Genomic DNA, 19,140 nt, shown 5'->3' with positions numbered 1-19,140 from the left:
CCTATGGCCAGACACATCCCATCATGGGGAAGGTCGTATCCACATCTGAAGATGCCTTAGAGAGACCGCACACAGGCAGATCATATTTGATCCCGCCTGCCACAGCATACTTAAGTACGTTTTTTCTAGATATTCTTCCATGTCTCAGCCCTCCTGTGCTAGGGAAGTCATTAAGTATCCCTCTTGATGCTTTACCCTTCTCACCTAGACTAACTGCGGCTGATGAATGGGTGAATAGTCTCTGACATACCGGAGAGCGGAGCGCACAGAATCCACTAAGCTTTCCACATCAGACCTTTATGTTGTTGATGGAACAGAAACGAATTGGTTGGTAAGATGACGCAAAATTACTCTCCATCAGATTTATTAGATGGAAAGATGAGAATATGCACCACCAATTGACATATGTTTACTTGATATTTGCAGCTTACACATTGAAGACAACATCCCATTGGATGACGAGAAGTCTTTTTGGTTATAATAACCTGTTGATTCCACACAAGCGTTGAACCGATCACAAGGTTAGCATCTCCTTACTATTTAGTTAGTCATCATATGTCACATTTTCAAATTAAGAGTACTCTACTTCTGACAGAACTAGCTGTTTTTCTATACTAAAGTCTATCTTTTAATCCACAAGAATATTGTATTGTTAACTACCTATACAGTCGATGGTTGATGAATTCATTGTTGAGAGATTACATTTTTTCTTTAAGTATATGTGCAAATTGTGATATTGGTGAAACGAATGCAAAAACAAGGGGGGTTCTGGGAGTTCAGCACAGAAATGCCCATCAATTTTCTTCTGAACAAGATTACCAACAGCAACCCAAGACACGTGTTTCGGCCTGGCTGGGCCTCGTCAGTGAGGTGGAGCTGTGCCTCTCTAAGAACAGTGAGCAAGGGTTCCACATCTGAATTACCCTCATAATTTAGGGTGAAAACCCAAAGCTACTTAATATGCAAAAACAAGGGGGGCTTCTGGGAGTTGCTCACTATTCTTAGAGAGGCACAGCTCCACCCTACTGATGAGGTCCAACCAGACCAAAACACGTGTCTAGGGTTGCTGTTGGTACTCTTGTACAGAGGAGAATTGCCAGGAATTTCAGGGCTGGACTGCCCCAGGGCAGGACCAAGGCTTTTTGGGATATTTCTCTTCTGTGAAAGATAGTCAGCTAAAGACTCTGGGCAAGTCTCTCGGAACCAGAAGCAATATCTGGCAGAGGGACTCCCAGGACTCCCCTTGTTATTCCCTTAAACAAAGACACGAGAAAGAATCCTTCAAGTGGCTATTGCACACTTTATAAACTGCATGCCACATTCTGCTCTTCCCCCCTCTGCTGTTCAAATCCTACATAATCAATACATTTTAAATGCAGCTTGTGTATCCCTCAAACCCTCCATCTTTTTGCAGAGTACCCCATAGCATCATTATCCACCGTACTCTCATCGGCATATACATGCGGTGAGTGTCTGAAGCAGGCTTTCACACCTACATGGATAACACTTCTCTTTACTCGGGCTTTCAGTAGCTAGGTTATTTATCCTCTATTCTGAAAAATACTTCAGCCTGGAGGAACACCGCCATGCTGCACCTGAACCATCTCCCGAGCTAAGTTACTGGTGATGGGTTCTCTGCGATCTGTTGGCAACCTTCATTCTACCGGCTGGATTTCTGTTATTTTAACGCCAAAGAGCTGTTCTTGATTTCTCATGCTCCCGAATAATAGCTCATGTTGAATATACAATAAAATGTCTCTCAAACATGAAATACGTCTGCTCCCTCTACCACATTGTAACATTCACTAAACCCCTTACTCCAGACTGAGTACCAGTGATGAGTCTGCAAAGCCTGTTATAGACATTCCCCAGAATATTTCTGCGATCTCATCACCCCACACAAGACTTGGCAATACCTGGTCCTGAGGTCTGAACAAAATGGCCCCTACCCCTCCAGATGTTCCCACCACAGGCAAAAGAAGATTTGCAGACAGACTAGTTGTGCATGTGGCATTCCCTCCGCAGGACATCGACAACCTCTCCAATGTCACTAAGTGGCTTAAAATTTGGCTCTGCACCCAAGCGTTTACCTGATTATTCCTTTTTCATTGGTCATCTTGCCAGGTTCCCAGGGATGTCATTTGAGGGTCGCCAGGGGTTACAACTGCAACCCCTGAGGTCTCCCTTGCTACACCTCCGAAAAAAAAGATTTTTTATTTTTTTTAATGTTGGCTCTTGGGCTGGCTGTGGCCATTGCCATGTGACTGTTTGTTTCTGGGGTGGCTGGCTTTCTTTTTCAGGCCTCTTAACAAAAAACAAAAAACAGGGGTTTGCACTAGTGTAACACTTTGAGCAGTGACCAAAATAAAAAAGAATAGAAATAACACATAATTTGTCTTTTTAGAATTCCATTCAATAATTGCTAGACTCATTAAAGGTTTATTTTAGGCACACTTCAGGGGGTGAGCCCCTGATTTAGTCTGTTCTTAAACACCTCAACTCAGCCTTTCATCCTTCTGAAGTCGATAAATGAGTACCAACACAGGTTGGGTGATATGGTATGTATGTTTGTTCTATATAAAGTGCTTAAGCGTAAATGCTTTATAAAAACACATCATTATAATTTGGCCTTGATGTCTGCTTGCATTCAAAGTAATTTGGTAATTTGGTCCTATACACACTGATATTTACGATATATATGGGGATCCATCCTTGTATGAAATGCATATCACATTATAGTGTTATCGTAACCATATTTTTCGCGGTGTACTTAGGAACAATGCTATGTGATGCCCCTTCCTGGTTTGTCAAGGGGTGAAAGGTTGTGTTCCTTCGCTTCCTGGGATGGCTCTTTCATGGTTGGGTAAAATGACATCACTTCCTGTGATGTCATCAGAAGTCAAGGGTCGTGTGATATCACTTCCACTACCCCTGGCATTTTGGTGAAATGACGTCCCTGCAGGGTCCTGGAGGCTTTTGATGCTCTTGTGAGATGAAGTGCAAATATAAAAAATTAAAATAAATAAATGTTCTGCTGGCATTGAAACATTCTGTTGTGGGCATACAATGTACTTTAGACTTGGGCAGCAGAAGTAAGGGTGCAGGGCCGTTCTTTGCGTCAGGCAGCCCAGGCGGCTGCCTGACGTCAGCCAGCCTCTAGGGGGCGCTGCACCAGCAGTCCACAGTGCCAGTGCTAGAATACACGTGTAACACGTTTGTTTCCTAACATTATAAAAATGAATGTGCCTGTTCATTTTTATAATGTTAGGAAACGAATGTGTTACACGTGTATTCTACCACTGGCACTGCTACAGGCTGTGGCCTCGGCCAGGGCAGTTTCTAATCCATTTGGTGCCCAGGGTGAAACAATAGGAATGCGCCCCTCCCCGCACCCCATCCCACATGCGACTCCCACTTCACCCCGCGCACCACTTCCACCGCACCCCACGCACCACTCCCACTGCACCCTGCGCTCCATTCCCAAACTGCACTGTTAAAGAACTCCTACCCAAAGTCAAACAGTCCGTCACACAAGGAATGAATTGCCATTTGCAACAGTGGGCCACTTTTTCACTGGTGCCCAAGACAATTTTATGCCCCAGTCCAACTTAGGCTGCAGATAATGAGGACTGGGCACACCAACCAAGAGACCATGAATATGGCACAGGATGCAGTATATACAACCAACAAAGAACACAAGATGCTGAAGGGGGGTTGGAGGCAACCTAAGCCAAAAGGGCAATGACAAGGAGACACCTGAACCCAATAAACAATCACTTTAACATTCTTTGAATGGGAATCAAGTGTATGCTTTGATACAGTAAAGACTTGACTGTTGTAAGGATACATGGACCAGGATTATTTATTTATTCATGCAATGTTTGTCGGGTACCTGCATATTTATTTATTTATGCAATGTGTGTCGGATACAGGTATCCGACAAACATTGCATAAATATATAAATTATCCGTCTCCATGTACCGACAAACATTGCATAAATAAATAAATTAACCGGTTCATAGCTTAAAGAATATTTACTCAGAAACACTGGTCAAAACTATTATCCGCATAGTGAAGTAACTCATCACCAGTGCCATGGAAGTGGTTTAAAGTGTAATTGATATATAGTTTGGAAAAAAAGCGGCATGAAAGAAATAGTGCTGCTTTAAACTATTATTTTGGTCATTTTCTGGGCTTGCAGGGACGCACCAGGGGCCCAAACGGGTCTCCGTTTGTACCGTGTCAGGGCCCACGGTGCGTCCCTGCAAGGCACGCCCACTCCCCCACAGCCCACTGCACCTCTCCTCCCATCTCAATGCCAGCACAAAACCATTTAGTGACTAATGGGCCACCATTAGCAGTTTCCTGCCGGCATTGTGATGGAAGGGGCTGGTCGTAGCTGCAGGGGGACCTAAAGTGTTTTTATTGGTGTGCTTATGCCCCCCACCCAAAGTGGCGCGAAAGTGGTCAGAGGGAGCCTTTGACTTCTGTAATGTCACGTAGTACTTTTGTACTATGTGACATTACAGTCGGAAGGGGCAGCGCCAGCACCTGACCTGCGGAACTTCCCCACGTCAATGAGCGGCCCCACAAACCCACAATTGGGGAATTCCATCCCCTCCAGAGGCTCCAGGGACCGGGGCAATTGCGTCCCCCGGGGATATTGCGCCCCGGGCAGTTGCCTGCCTCGCCGGGGCCAAGAAACGGGCTTGGCCTCGGCCCTCAGGCAGGGCAGGGCAATTGGCAAATAAATCAACAACATTTGTTGCTTTATTACCTTCCCCCGGCCCCGGGTGGCGCCAGCCAGGCCCATGGGCGCACGTGCTGTGTGCCCTCCTCCAGGCTATGGGCGCGCACTGACACTGAAGTGTGGATCGATTGGGGCTGGCTGGTGTTGTCGGCCCAGCCATTAAAGAAAAGAGGAGCGAGTGGGTCACTAAATCCTGAAGTTGTTCCCATCACAAGCACACACTGCCAAGCTGCAGCAGAATCAGCAAATACAAACAGTTGCTGCATCCTGCCCTTGCTGATTGGCCTTGTTTCAGGAAACCCGTCAGTAACTACAGCCTGCCGAGGCAAGCACACTTCCTTCCTCCTGCTCCCGTCCTTGCAGGTGAGGCCTATTGCTGCATAGGCATTTTATTTATTTTAAAATGGTATTGCAGAGATGACTGGGCCATCCAAGAACAGCCTCTGGAGGCCACAAGGGTAGACACTTTTGTCAAGGCTCAAGTAGTCATGAAAAAGGAAGCGAGCACTGGTGGTGGACTCTCCTCAGGAGATCAAAAGGCCGGTTCTTGGAAGACCTGGGCAGAGTGTGACCGTCAGCAGATCTTATACAGTTGCACGTTTCAGCAGGGTTGGATTGGTCGGTCCATTGGCCGGGCAAAAATCACTTCGAGGGCGAGGCCCTGGGGGCCGGTACCACGCTTGGGCCGGTTTGGGGGTTACTACGCCCCCCTAGTTCCCGCTCCCGAGCATATTGTTCGTCGTCCCCTCTTTCCTGGACATGCACTGCTGACTTTATTTTAGTGCAAGAGTTTCATACATTTCACTGTTCGCTCAGACTTGTTTTATACTCTTCTTTGTTGTTGTACTTCTTTTGTTTGGAATAGCAATCACGCTAGTCTAACGAGATAAACAAACACCTACACGAACGCCACTTGTGAATGATGGTGAGAAGGATGGATGCAGGCGCTGGACCAAAAGCTGAGCGAAGTCTGCACAGCAGCTGGCTTGGGAAAGCAACACAGCAACTACAGTATAAACCGTCTCCATGGATGGTTGGCCCGTCTTTCCGTATAATGCAAATACCCAGACTTTCAGGATGCATGCTTCACTTTCTTTGTTCCATTGGGGGCGACATGCTGTAGCATCAATTCATGGCCTTTAAAATACTCTGCACGGTGCAGCTTCCAATCTCCTTTAACACAAACGCTGGGAAATGGCCATGACCAGCTAACGCCACATTAATCAAAGCCAGGTCTCTAAAGAATGGTTGAAGTGTTGGTGAATCACCTGCTCACACTTTCTGTCGTGTGACCAACCAGTGCGCAAAAGATGTTTCAGAGCGTGGGGCTCTTGATACCACCCATTTCTGCATTTGATACACCAGCAGCAAAACACACCCTGGGGAGGCAGCTCCTTCTGCATAGTCCATTTCTCTCCCATGCTCGGGACAATGTTCTTTACCATAATGGAGAATGTGAAAAAGCGGAGGGCTGCAAGGCTGGGGGGTGAGGGTGGAGGGTAAAGCGCACTACACTTGGGGTACACTGGAGATGCTTCCCCAGATACCCGCAGTACTCCAAATCCCTTGAAATGAAATTTGTCTATACACTGCACAATGTGCAAGGGCCGCAGTTATTCAAGCAGCACGCGACTAGTAATTTGCAAAAAGTAAACTTAACGAGCCCCAAAAAAAGGTCATCTTCCACCCTTTAAGAATTTGATTGTTTTTGTTTTTATGTTGGGATGGTAGACAACATTTTTCTTTGCAATCTTACAGTTTCATGGTGCTTTCGGGAGCTAAAATGAGTGATCACGAAGGACAAATTTAAGAATTTTGAGAGTTCACAAGCATGAGCGAAACAAACCCCAATACTCGAACTGCCATTTCTCTGCCGCGGTAATGCACTGCAGTGTGTTTCAATGTAAAGTCCACATTTTAATGTCATCATTTTAGAACGCCACCTCTCCAACATTAACATTGGGAGCTATGTTGAATTGTACATGCATGTTACCTCTCTGCGTATGTTTAAAGTAGACTTTACTACTCACATGTAGTAGTGATATTGTTTACGTGTGTCCCTCCTAAATATATTTAACTTCCCGTGAAATATTTGATGCAATACATATTGCATGAATGCATGTATTTTAATGCTGAGATAGATGGGCTTGTACAGCTATCGGTGGGTATTTTGCTGGTGCTTGTTCTTGGAGGTTTGAGTAACACTGTTCAAGACTAGTTCACCACCTTTTAAGAGTAGCTAAATGTCTGAGGTCATACGAATGACATTAGTGTAGAACTGAAATTGTCGATTCTCTGACCTGAGTCACAGCAGCAAACTGGTCATTGGTACTAAAAATGATGAGCAAAAGCAGACTAACATAACCAGGCCTGTTGGGGTTTGACCCTCTTATTGCTGTTTTCTGAGGTTCATGAAATTCAGCAGATGCCAGCATTGACAATTTTGTTAACTCATAGTCCCCACTCCCGCTGCTCAGCCCATGACACATGCATGAGATCACAGGTCGCGGGAGGGGGGCGCCAACAATGCTTCCCGCCTGGGGTGCAATCTTTTGTAAGACCGGCCCTGTAAGGGTACATTTGGAGACACTGTTGTAGGATCCCTAATGCACTTGTCCTGATGTTTTCTACACTGTTTCAGTGGCTAACACCTACCTTTTGCCTTTCTCCCTACAGAATATTTTAGGGCATTATATCATGGTTCATGCTTCTTTTATAATAGTTGCAGTGTCTATTATCTCAGCTCCAATGACAAGCATTGACATGTGCAGTACTCTCTGCTATCTTCTTCGGCACCTTACTCTGTATAGTATGCCAACATTCTTTGTTTTATCATGTAGCTTATCTGGCTAGTAGTGTATTTATAATTAGTCTGTGCCTGTCAGACATGTGCCCCTTCTGGTGTAAATGTTCGAATACCTGCAGATGTGTGTCTTGACCTTCAGCAGTGTGTGTTTTGAATCCACTGCAAGTGATTTAAGATTCTAATTGTACACTTGTCTATCGTAGAACTGCACTAGTGCCCTTCGAGAGCTTTGGTACATGCACCACATTAGCTTTATGTTTAAATGTTACACTGTGTGCCACGCCTCGTCCCATGGCAGACTCATTATTTATCCGTTTCATGTGTCTCGAGAGGATAGCTCAGGGGCAGCGTGCTCACCTTGGAAACAAGATGACACAGAGCAACACAGGTTCGATCCCCGGGTCCGCGCTTAGAAAACTCTGGGTATTAAGTGCGTTATAAATATATAAAAAAAATGTATTCTGCTTTTCTCCAAGTGGGCCGCTGTCTTTAAAAGGTTCTCATGTGTCTTGTGCAAAATAAATTCGATTGCAACCCAAACTATGCGGCCCCTGCATTTGTACATTTTGTTTAATATCGTTTTATTTTTACCACGCCACAGGTGAACCAGTAATTACAAAGTTCCAAGACTGGAAAATACACTGCAGCATCTGTGTATGTGTTGCTTTGATTTGTTGCGTGATTCCAAATGATTTGACTTTTAAAGAAAACAGGAGCAGTCTTGAGAGCTGCGTTCGCACCACTCGGTAGCAACCTGCCACCAGGGTTGGTATCAAGATGTCAGCAGGAGGAAAGCTCCATGGGTAGAACAAGCAGCTATTAGGTGTACGATCAGGTCTTGAGTCATCTCCTGAACTGGTAGCAGTGTTCACTCCGAGTGAAAGGGGAGAAAGTTCAGAGGGAGGCCGCCTGCATAGAGAATGGCTGGCCTTTGTGGAACCCCTTGGGGGAAATAATCAGAGAGACAGGGCGGAAGTCTATCCTTGAGTGTGAATGTGGTGAAGTATGGCAAGCCGCCATACCTCACTTCGACATCCCTCATCCCTACACTCCTAATCCCTCGCCCCTCATCCCCAACCACCAACTACCTTTTGGATATGAAAATAAATATACCCTAACCCCGCATCGCCCCCAAAACATGCAGCAAAAAATTTGGATAAACCTGCTGCGATGAATAGGCCCTACAAGTTGGGAGCGTAATGTGTGAAACTACATTCTAAAATGTTGTAGGCAATTCAGGCAGATTTAGGATTATGCCTTTTGCAGTAATCCAAAACATGGGGCAGAATTACATTGATGATAGTCCCCGTAGGCGGGCGGTGAAGCGAGAATACCACAAATAATTTTCAGTTAGATAAATCATTTTACGTACTGAGCATAGAGAGGTTTTTGTGTAGTAGCACCCACGCACCCTATGACACTATGGGGGTCATTACGAGTCGGGCGATAGGGGATACCGGGCACTGGTAAGGAGACCAGTGCTGGTAATCCCCTACCGCCCGATTCCGAGTTCCCCTAACGGGAACCGCAAGGGACGTGTGGTCGGACCGCACGTCCCTTATGGGTCCCGTTAGAGGACCAGGCAGCTAATTACGGGCCTGCCATCAGCAGGCCCATAAATAGCACCTTCCCCATTCCCATTGAGCCCTCTGGGGGCTCAATGGGAATGGGGAATGGTTTGTTCAATGGGGACTTACCGGTTCCGCGAGGGTGTACTGCACCGGCAAGTCCCCATTGAACTAGACCAGTGCCAAACCCGTTATTGGAGGCAGTCATAGCGCAAATAGTGCCATGACTACCTCCAATCTCGGAATGAGGCCCTATCTCTCTCTCAAATGACCAGAACTACGGTTCCCAAGGGCGTACAATCTACCAGAGCTTTGACGTCATACCAATGATATATAGAGCGCTATATAAATGCCAAGTAACATAACATAATATAGTAGGAAGATGAGGTCATGAGCGTGAGCTATAGGCATGGGAAATCAGTAGATTAAAGCATGCAGAGGGTCTATGTTTATCCAGATGTGGTGTAATCATTGAGGATTCTGATCTCTGGTTCAGTGGAGTTAATTCTGAGACATTTTCTCATCCCCTTCTTGATTACTAAAAGACCAGGGCTAAAAGTGCAAGTCTATGACCAATGCCATTATTTAGTTTTGACGCAGTTTGGGTATCGCCGGGTACACATTAATTAGACCCGCTGTCCAAATAGTATCGGGGAAGGGCCGAGCCCTGCCGGACTGCACATGGCACAAGCTTTCAGAAAGGCATGAAAATAACTTGGTGCAGTCAAGTTGCGAAAAAGAAAATGAGCCCTGCTATCCTGTAAGTGAATGAAGCATGTTGAGGAAGGTTCAATCACAGTCAGAGTTTAGCTCTTTGCAAATTGACTTTCATTATGCAATTAAAAAGCAATCACTACAGAGTCCAGATATTCTTTAATTGTTTTATATAACGGCATAACAGGGCTAGAGTACATTATGTATCCCTATTAAAAAATATTTTCTTTTTTGATGTAATTTTGTATAACGGTTCCCTGCAGAGTCCATTCAATGAAACACTGGTCTTAACAATATGGTCACCTTCATATAACGAACAAATCTCCCCTGCTTTTGGCAACAAAATAATGTCTTTTTGTGGCACTAAAATAAATACAGTTAGCCTTTAAAAATACTTTTTTCCAATTATGAATCCGATCGTTACCTGTTCAATTATTACTGATATTCAACGTTTCAACATTAATTAAAATGTAAGCATGTGAGTATGTGACTAATGAAAAATGGAGAACCTTCTACTTATTATTTGCTTCATGATGATTTCTTTCAGTTTCAGAATCTGTATAGTTCCTTTGTCATCCAAAACATATGATGTCGTCATTGAGTGGTAAAGTGCAGACTGTGCTCGGCCCTGTGTCACCAGCCCAACTTGGTCGCACCATGACCCATGAACACTTGACAATGACCTTTGACGTCTGCTACTGCCCTCCACCAACTGGCCAAGAAGCTCTGTCCAATGCGCCTATTGTGATGAAAAACTTATTTTGGCTGAAACAGAACCCTTACAGCAGTAAAGAGAATCTTCAGCTGAAGGAGGAGATTGATGCTGTGAAGGAGGAGCTATTATGTTATAAGGCTTCTGGGGGCGGAACAATAGTGGAAAACACGACAACTGGTATCAGCAGAGATGTGAAGGCCTTGAATTGGCTTGCAGAAGAGACTGGAGTCCACATCATCTCTGGTGCTGGGTTTTATGTGGATGCCACGCACACTCCAGAAACGCGTGCTATGTCTGTCGAGCAGGTAAGTGTTTATGAAACCTTATGAAACACTAGCCTGCGAAAGACAGTCTTTATCTTAAAGGCGTGTTTATCAAAAAGGGCATCTGGTTGATGCCTTGCTCTACCCAGGTGGGTAGTCACGTATTAAAGAGCAAAATTGAGCAAGGTCATAGGATACCTGGCTGATTAACGAAGGGTGAACACACACCTATGGGGGTTACACATTGGTAAGTGTGTACAAGTAACTGTGAATGACTTCTGACAAAAATATATCAGGACAGTTCTGAGTACTGCAGTTAGATTTTTAATAAAACTGCAGTTTACGTGTTTGTAGATACACTTGATTGAGAGTAACACAAGTTACAACAGTATTTACACATTTTGAAGGTATAGTAACCAGTTTGTAAGTGACAAATTTCAAATATTTGTAACGTCTTTTCAATGCTTACACATCCACTGAGCGGTCCTTGGGAAGGAGACCAGTGGATTTAGTGAGGTGATAGCATGTAATAGTCAGCACATATACATCAAAACAATGAGTGGTTGAACAAGGACAATGCAGACAATATAACAGTCAACACGACAGTGTTTCAGCCAGAAAGTGAGCTTGGATGAGCTCTGATGGTGTGGCCTTCATCAGGATGAGATATTGCAAGGCGGGAAGTATCTTGTGAGGTCTGTTGAGATAAACAGACAAGGTATTATAGGAGTGGGCACATTCGTTGAAAACTAGCACAGGTAGTGGTGTCAATACATGAAGGACCGGTGCTTACCGGAACTTCAAAGCGCAGTGGCTCAGGGAGTGGCAGTGTCAGCAGTACACTGGAGGATTTTCGAGGTCCTAGAGGTGGCCGTTCCTGTGGAAGTAGGAAGGACATGGAGGCTGTGTTAAGCCATATGGAGTAGTGGAGCAACTAAAGGTAAAAAGGGGTAAGAGCAAGCTTACCTTGAGGGCCTGTTGCCGTGCAAAATATTGGTCGAAGAGGCTGGCGTGATGAGTACGCTAGAGTCAACCGCAAGCGTGAGGGGCTGCGGAAAAAAGGAAACACGGGGCTAAGATTATAGGCCTCGGAGTATGTGTAACGCTCACCTGATTCCCACGGAGGCGCAGGTCTGGCTTCGAGTGCTGATGCTTCTTCAATGGTGAAGCGCAGGACTCTGAAGATGGACAGGAAGGGCCCTCTACTCTGGCTTCTCCGGCTCGCAGGAATATTCCCCTGTGTGTGAAAAGGGAGTATTACCTACTGACTGAGTTATGCTCAAGCCTCCGACTCTCTTCCAACCCTCCACGATACCCTTCCACAATTCCCCGTGAAGTCTCACCTTAGAGTCAGGAAGGATGAGCTCTCCATCCTACTTCTGATGCAGGGGCGCGTTGAAACCCAGTTACTTCACTGGATTGAGGATTGAAGGGAGCTCAGGTAAGCTTGACTATTCAGGTAAGGCTCTGTAAAAGTTCTGTTGCAAGTTCAAAAGTCCAAGCTTAATAATAATGTTCATTGTCTTTTTGCAGCAAGCGCTAATGCTTATGTCTTTTTTCCCCTTAGGGGCCGGGGTTCGGAATGCCGGAGATATGGCGCCGACCCGAAGTGAAACGTGCAGTTCCAGTTCCAGTAAATGGCAGGTTAGTTCTGGATGAGCGCTCGGGAACTGTCTTTGCATACGCTCATTCAATGTCTTTGGGCCTCATTACGACTCAGGCGGTAAGGGTTTTACGGCGGCGTAAACAGCGCCGACCCTTACCGCCTGATTCCGAGGTCCCTTAGCGCCATGGAGGTTTTAACACCTGCTCTTAGCAGGTGTTAAAATCCATGGCGCTAAGGGACCTTGATGTTAATTACGCAACCGTAATTTACGGTGGCGTAATTAACGCCTTCCCCACTCCCATTATGCCCTATGGGGCAAAATGGGAATGGGGAAGGGAAAATGGGAAAATGGGGATTTACCGCCCCGCCAAGGTTGGAATGGGGCGGTAAATCAGTTTACGCCATGGTGGTAAAGTCACGGCCCAGGCGGTAACTTACCGCCTGGGTCGTAATGAGGCCCTTTGTCTTTTTTCCCCATAGGGGCCGGGGTCCGGAAAATGCCTGGAAGCGGCAAGACCCGAAATGAAATGGGAATGACCCAACAGGTAAGTCTTATTCCCTTCCTTCTCTCACCTCTTATTCTTGTCTTTTTCTCTAGGCTCTGGGAAGTGGCTGTGTATCCGGATGATCGCTGCTGAAGATGGAGGCACCCAGGAAAGGTGAGTGAAATGCAGCGCTGCAGCGATCGTAACGAAATGCTTTTAAAAATGATGTCTTCCTTTTCAGGATCGTCGGTGTGATGTCTCCGTGGTGCAGATTTAGCTGGTAAGGTCTCTTGTCTCCCTTTGCAGGTGACCCAGGATGCTGACAGGCGTGGCTGAAGTCCAGATGCAGGAGCTGACACGTTGAGCGTCCAGCTGCGAGGAGCAGAACAACGCAAAGCGTGAGTTACTGATCGGGTGTGGTTTAAATAGCTTTGGAAGAAGTTCCAAGTGTGTATCCTTCCTCCGATCAGGTATGTATCCTTCCCCGACCACACCCGGGTGGAAAGTAGTCCCACAGGTAAAGTAGTACCATTCAGGCCTCAAGAGGGCCTGGATGTGGCAGCATGGTCTGCATCAGGTAAGTGCACATTAAAACACTTGAACACATGTCTAGCTTTATGAGCCTGGCGCCTAAGGCGCCAGGACAGAGGTCCAACATGAGCCTGGCGCCTAAGGCGCCAGGGCTGCGTCCAAAGGGCCCCAGCTTGGGCCCGCTGGCACTCCCCTGGGGGAAATGATGCCTGCCTCTGGGGTTGCTGGGTCGGACCTGGCTCCTTGAAGGTAGGCATCATGACAGTACCCCCCCTCAAGGCCCCTCCCAAGGTTCTTCCCTCCGGGGGTTTGGGCTTGTTCGGAAATCTCCGGTGAAACCTTTGTACTAATCGAGGTGCGTGGACATGCTTACTAGGCTACCACGATCTCTCCTGAGGTCCATATCCCTTCCAGTCAACAAGATAGAAGAGTTTCGACTTTACCACCTTGGAGTCTAAAATGTCTTTAACTTCGAATTCTAATTCCCCTTCAATTTGAACTGGATCTGGAGGCTTGGACAATCGGGTTCCTGGTTGTACTGGCTTCAAAAGTGATGCATGAAAAACTGGATGAATACGCATGTTGGACGGTAGATCCAGTTTAAAGGCCACTGGGTTGATTATAGCTTTGATGGGATAAGGTCCTATGAATCTGGGATAGAAGGTTCGCGGGCCCTTGAGGGGTAAATGTTTAGTTGCTAGCCATACCTGGTCTCCTACTTGGTAAGGAGGAGTTTTACTTCGGTGCAAATCAGCGTTTTCTTTATACTTTTTCTTGGCTTGCTGTAAATGAGTTGCAGCTTCTTTGAAGGCTCGGGTTATTGTGGAATGCAGATGATTTACTGCGAGCATTTCCAGGGTCAGAGGTGGATCTAGGTCAGAGGTCCGAGGATGGTGACCATACAAAGTATAAAAGGGGGTTTGTCCGGTTCCAGAATGCACTGAATTGTTGTATGCATATTCTGCGATCCAAAGGATGTCTTTCCAATTTAACTCGGATTGGTGTAACATGCACCGAAGATATTGCTCGAGAGTCTGATTGGTTCTCTCGGTTTGTCCGTCGGTCTGGGGGTGGTGGCTGGTGGATAACCGCACATCTATTTGTGCTAGTTGGCAACACCTCTTCCAAAAATGTGAGATAAATTGACTTCCACGATCCGAGACTAATATGGAAGGGAAACCATGTATGCGAACTATATTCTCCAGGAATTCCTTGGCCAAGGTGGAAGCTGAAGGCAAACCCTTTAAAGGGATAAAGTGGGCCATTTTGGAGAATAGGTCCACAATCACAAGGATTGTGTTGTAACCAGCACAAGGAGGCAGATCTGTTATAAAGTCCATTGACAGGGAGTGCCATGGTGCCGGTGGAATATCCAAGGGTTGAAGTAGGCCGGCTGGCCTTTTCTTTTGAGCCTTGTTTTGGGCGCAAATTCCACAAGACAGTACAAAAGACTTTATGTCTTTTCTCCAAGAAGGCCACCAGAAGTGGCGTTTGATTTTTTCCTCCGTTTTTGCGATACCAGGGTGTCCTTCGATTAAAGATTCATGATGATGGGCAATAACAAGTTCTTGCAATTCTTTACTTGGCAGAAACAACCGCTCCTGGAAGTAGGGTAAGTCATCCTTAACGGTGTAATGAGGACCCTTTTGACTCCATTCCAGTAAGGTTGAAGAGTCTAGAAGTTGTTTTACTTGCGTTTGGATATCCTCAATAGTTTGCAATGAAGTTAAGCCTAAGATTCTTTGCTCAGGAATGATGGGCACAGGTTCTAAGCTCGAATTAGGTTCTTCCATGCCAATCCGGGATAAGGCGTCCGCTTTTCCATTCTTGCAGCCAGGGCGATAGGTAATTACAAAATCAAATTCCGCAAAGAATAGAGCCCATCGGAGTTGTCGTGAAGATTGAGCTTTGGCCGTCTTTAAATACTGTAAGTTTCTGTGGTCCGTAATTACGGTGATGGTGTGTCTTGCCCCGAGAAGGTAGTGACGCCAAGCCTTCAAAGCAGATTTGATGTCCAGTAACTCTTTATCGGTAATTGCGTAGTTGATTTCAGGAGGGGATCATTTTCTGGACCAAAAGGCCATTGGGTGTAGTTGGTTAGTTTTTGGGTCTCTTTGCGACAGGACAGCTCCCATGGCCGAACTGGAAGCATCGGTTTCCACTATGTACGGGAGATCTGGGTGCAGGTGCTTCAATACAGGTGCAGAGGCGAATTTGGTTTTCAGGTCCTGGAAGGCTTGTTCGGCCTCAAGAGTCCATTCGAAGCGTTTGTTTTTCTTTAGGAGAGCGGTGATGGGTTGGACTGTTCGGGAAAATTCCGGGATGAATCTTCGATAGAAATTGGCAAAGCCGAGCATGCTCTGAACTCCCTTCACCGAGCTTGGAGATGGCCATTTGAGGATGGCGTCCACCTTTCGCGAGTCCATTCGGACTCCTTGAGGTGTCAGGATGAATCCGAGAAACTCAAATTCTGTGGTATGAAAAACGCATTTTTCGAGTTTTGCAAATAGTCTGTGCTGGCGCAGTTTCTCAAGAACTGCCCTAACATGTTTTCTGTGATCAGATTCTGAAGAAGAGTACATCAGGATGTCGTAAATGTAAACAATGACACAGACATCGATAAGTTCCCGAAGAACATCATTCATAAAGTACTGAAAGGCGGCAGGTGCATTGCACAAACCGAAGGGCATCACCTGATATTCGAAGAGCCCAAATTTGGTGCGGAATGCAGTCTTCCATTCGTCGCCTTCTTTTATGCGCACCAGGTGATAAGCTCCTCAGAGATCTAACTTGGTGTACACACAAGCGTCTTTCACCTGGTCGATAAGCTCAGGGATCAAGGGCAGAGGATAACGATTCTTAATCGTTATTTGATTTAGGGCGCGATAGTCTATACACGTTCTAAGGTCGCCTTCTTTTTTTGGTACGAAGAACAGAGCTGAAGAGACAGGAGACTTGGACGGGCGAATAAAACCATTGGCTAGGTACTGATCTAAATACTGACGCAAATGCAGGTTCTCAGGTTCCGTAAGAGCATAAATCCTACTACAAGGTAGTTGAGCATTGGGTACCAGATCGATTTGGCAATCATAAGACAGATGGGGAGGTAACGTGTTAGCCTGTTCTTTCTGAAAAACGTCTTGGAATTCTTGGTATTCTGACAGTAGCTGTACAGGGGTGGAAGTTGCTGAGGCTATTTTGGGTCCACGAGCACCATTGGCATGACAAAATGCGAGGTCAAAGAGTTAGTTTTCAAGCTCGGCAAGCGGACCCCTACGCTTGCCGGGCTAGGTCGTTTCCCGAATCAGGTGTCACTAATTTGTTATCAGTAGCTCCAACCACCTTCTTAAGTGTTTTAACTGGACAATTTCGAAGAAAGTGACCGGAAGTCCCGCAATACAGACAAAGTTGCATTTGCCGCCTTCTCTCTCGTTCTTTCTGCGTTAATGGTCCTTTAACACCACCAATTTGCATAGGTTCAGATACGTCGGTACTCTTGGAGGTAGCGTGGGTTTTGATCGGTGCTCGGTTTTCATACCTGAACCGATCTGCTTTTCTATTTTGAAGTCTGTGATCAAGTTGAACCACCAAGTCAATGTAGTCTGCGCAGACCTGGGGTGGGTTTACTATCTGAGCTAGAACATCCTTAAGCTCTCCGCGCAGGCCTCGATGAAACAATGTGATCCTTTTGCTTTCTGGCCATCCAGTTTCCACAACCAGTCTGTTAATTGTGGCTATGTAGGACAGAAGATCCTGATTACCTTGTCGTAAGGATAGCAGTTCGTTATCAAGGGCCTGTCCTTGAGAGTGTCGAGCGAACAATCTTTCCATGCTGGCCTGGAAGCCCTGAAAATTCTGGAGAATGGGATCATCCTGATTTACCAAATGGAATAGACCAATCGGCAGCACTGCCACTGAGGTAAGATAGTATAAAGGCTACCTTGGTCTGGTCGTTAGGGAAGGCTCCGGGTCTGCATAGAAAGTGTAAACGACATTGGTTCATAAAGACGGCATATTTCTTGGGATCCCCTGCAAAACGTTCAGGCGGGGCCAAAGGCATGTGTCCAGGTATATTAATTTGTACCGGGTTACTCAAACCCATTGATGTGGAAATGTCTCCGGAATTAGATAAAGGAGTGTGCCCTGCCTGGGCCTGTAATAACCTTTTGGCTAGGTCATCAGTTCTTTCCTTGGATAAGATCAGTTCTCTTTTGAGAGCGTTAGTCTCCTGGTGGGCTGAGTGCACCTCTGCCCGTAATTCCCCCAAAAGCTGGGCCAGCTGGTCAGTCTCGGAAGTCTCCATAGCGCCCGGGTGGGAAATTGTGGGGAGGCTTCGCGTTCTGTAACGCTCACCTGATTCCCACGGAGGCGCAGGTCTGGCTTCGAGTGCTGATGCTTCTTCAATGGTGAAGCGCAGGACTCTGAAGATGGACAGGAAGGGCCCTGTACTCTGGCTTCTCTGGCTCGCAGGAATATTCCCCGGTGCGTGAAAAGGGAGTATTACCTACTGACTGAGTTATGCTCAATCCTCCCACTCTCTTCCAACCCTCCACGATACCCTTCCACGATTCCCCGTGAAGTCTCACCTTAGGGTCAGGAAATATGAGCTCTCCATCCTGCTTCTGATGCAGGGGCGCGTTGAAACCCAGTTACTTCACTGGATTGAGGATTGATGGGAGTTCAGGTAAGCTTGACTATTCAGGTAAGGCTCTGTAAAAGTTCTGTTGCAAGTTCAAAAGTCCAAGCTTAATAATAATGTTCATTGTCTTTTTGCAGCAAGCGCTAATGCTTATGTCTTTTTTCCCCTTAAGGTTCGGAATCCCGGAGATATGGCGCCGACCCGAAGTGAAACGTGCAGTTCCAGTTCCAGTAAATGGCAGGTTAGTTCTGGATGAGCGCTCGGGAACTGTCTTTGCATACGCTCATTCAATGTCTTTGTCTTTTTTCCCTATAGGGGCCGGGGTCCGGAAAATGCCTGGAAGCGGCAAGACCCGAAATGAAATGGGAATGACCCAACAGGTAAGTTCCCTTCCTTCTCTCACCTCTTATTCTTGTCTTTTTCTCTAGGCTCTGGGAAGTGGCTGTGTATCCGGATGATCGCTGCTGAAGATGGAGGCACCCAGGAAAGGTAAGTGAAATGCAGCGCTGCAGCGATCGTAACGAAATGCTTTTAAAAATGATGTCTTCCTTTTCAGGATCGTCGGTGTGATGTCTCCGTGGTGCAGATTTAGCTGGTAAGGTCTCTTGTCTCCCTTTGCAGGTGACCCGGGATGCTGACAGGCGTGGCTGAAGTCCAGATGCAGGAGCTGACACGGGGAGCGTCCAGCTGCGAAGAGCAGAACAACGCGAAGCGTGAGTTACTGATCGGGTGTGGTTTAAATAGCTTTGGAAGAAGTTCCAAGTGTGTATCCGTCCCCCGATCAGGTATGTATCCTTCCCCGACCACACCCGGGTGGAAAGTAGTCCCACAGGTAAAGTAGTACCATTCAGGCCTCAAGAGGGCCTGGATGTGGCAGCATGGTCTGCATCAGGTAAGTGCACATTAAAACACTTAAACACATGTCTAGCTTTATGAGCCTGGCGCCTAAAGCGCCAGGACAGAGGTCCAACATGAGCCTGGCGCCTAAGGCGCCAGGACTGCGTCCAAAGGGCCCCAGCTTGGGCCCGCTGGCACTCCCCTGGGGGAAACGATGCCTGCCTCT

The 19,140-nt window shown here is 46.5% G+C and overlaps 1 protein-coding gene across 2 annotated transcripts in view; it reads left to right on the top strand.

Moving 5' to 3' along the window:
• The window catches only part of PTER (phosphotriesterase related), a 367,105-nt gene that overhangs the window by 81,967 nt on the left and 265,998 nt on the right, over positions 1-19,140 (top strand). For both annotated transcript variants that reach the window (XM_069648356.1, XM_069648357.1), the window contains one exon: positions 10,386-10,858. In XM_069648356.1, the coding sequence (XP_069504457.1) occupies positions 10,424-10,858 (435 nt within the window). In that variant the 5' untranslated portion in view covers positions 10,386-10,423. The remainder of the gene's footprint in view (positions 1-10,385; positions 10,859-19,140) is intronic.

The sequence above is a fragment of the Ambystoma mexicanum genome, chromosome 2q (assembly GCF_040938575.1).
Source record: "Ambystoma mexicanum isolate Mex_15411 chromosome 2q, UKY_AmexF1_1, whole genome shotgun sequence".
In the NCBI taxonomy this organism is placed as follows: Eukaryota; Metazoa; Chordata; class Amphibia; order Caudata; family Ambystomatidae; genus Ambystoma; species Ambystoma mexicanum.
The sequence above is the reverse complement of the archived record's forward strand: the minus strand, read 5'-3'. Positions and strand labels throughout refer to the sequence as shown.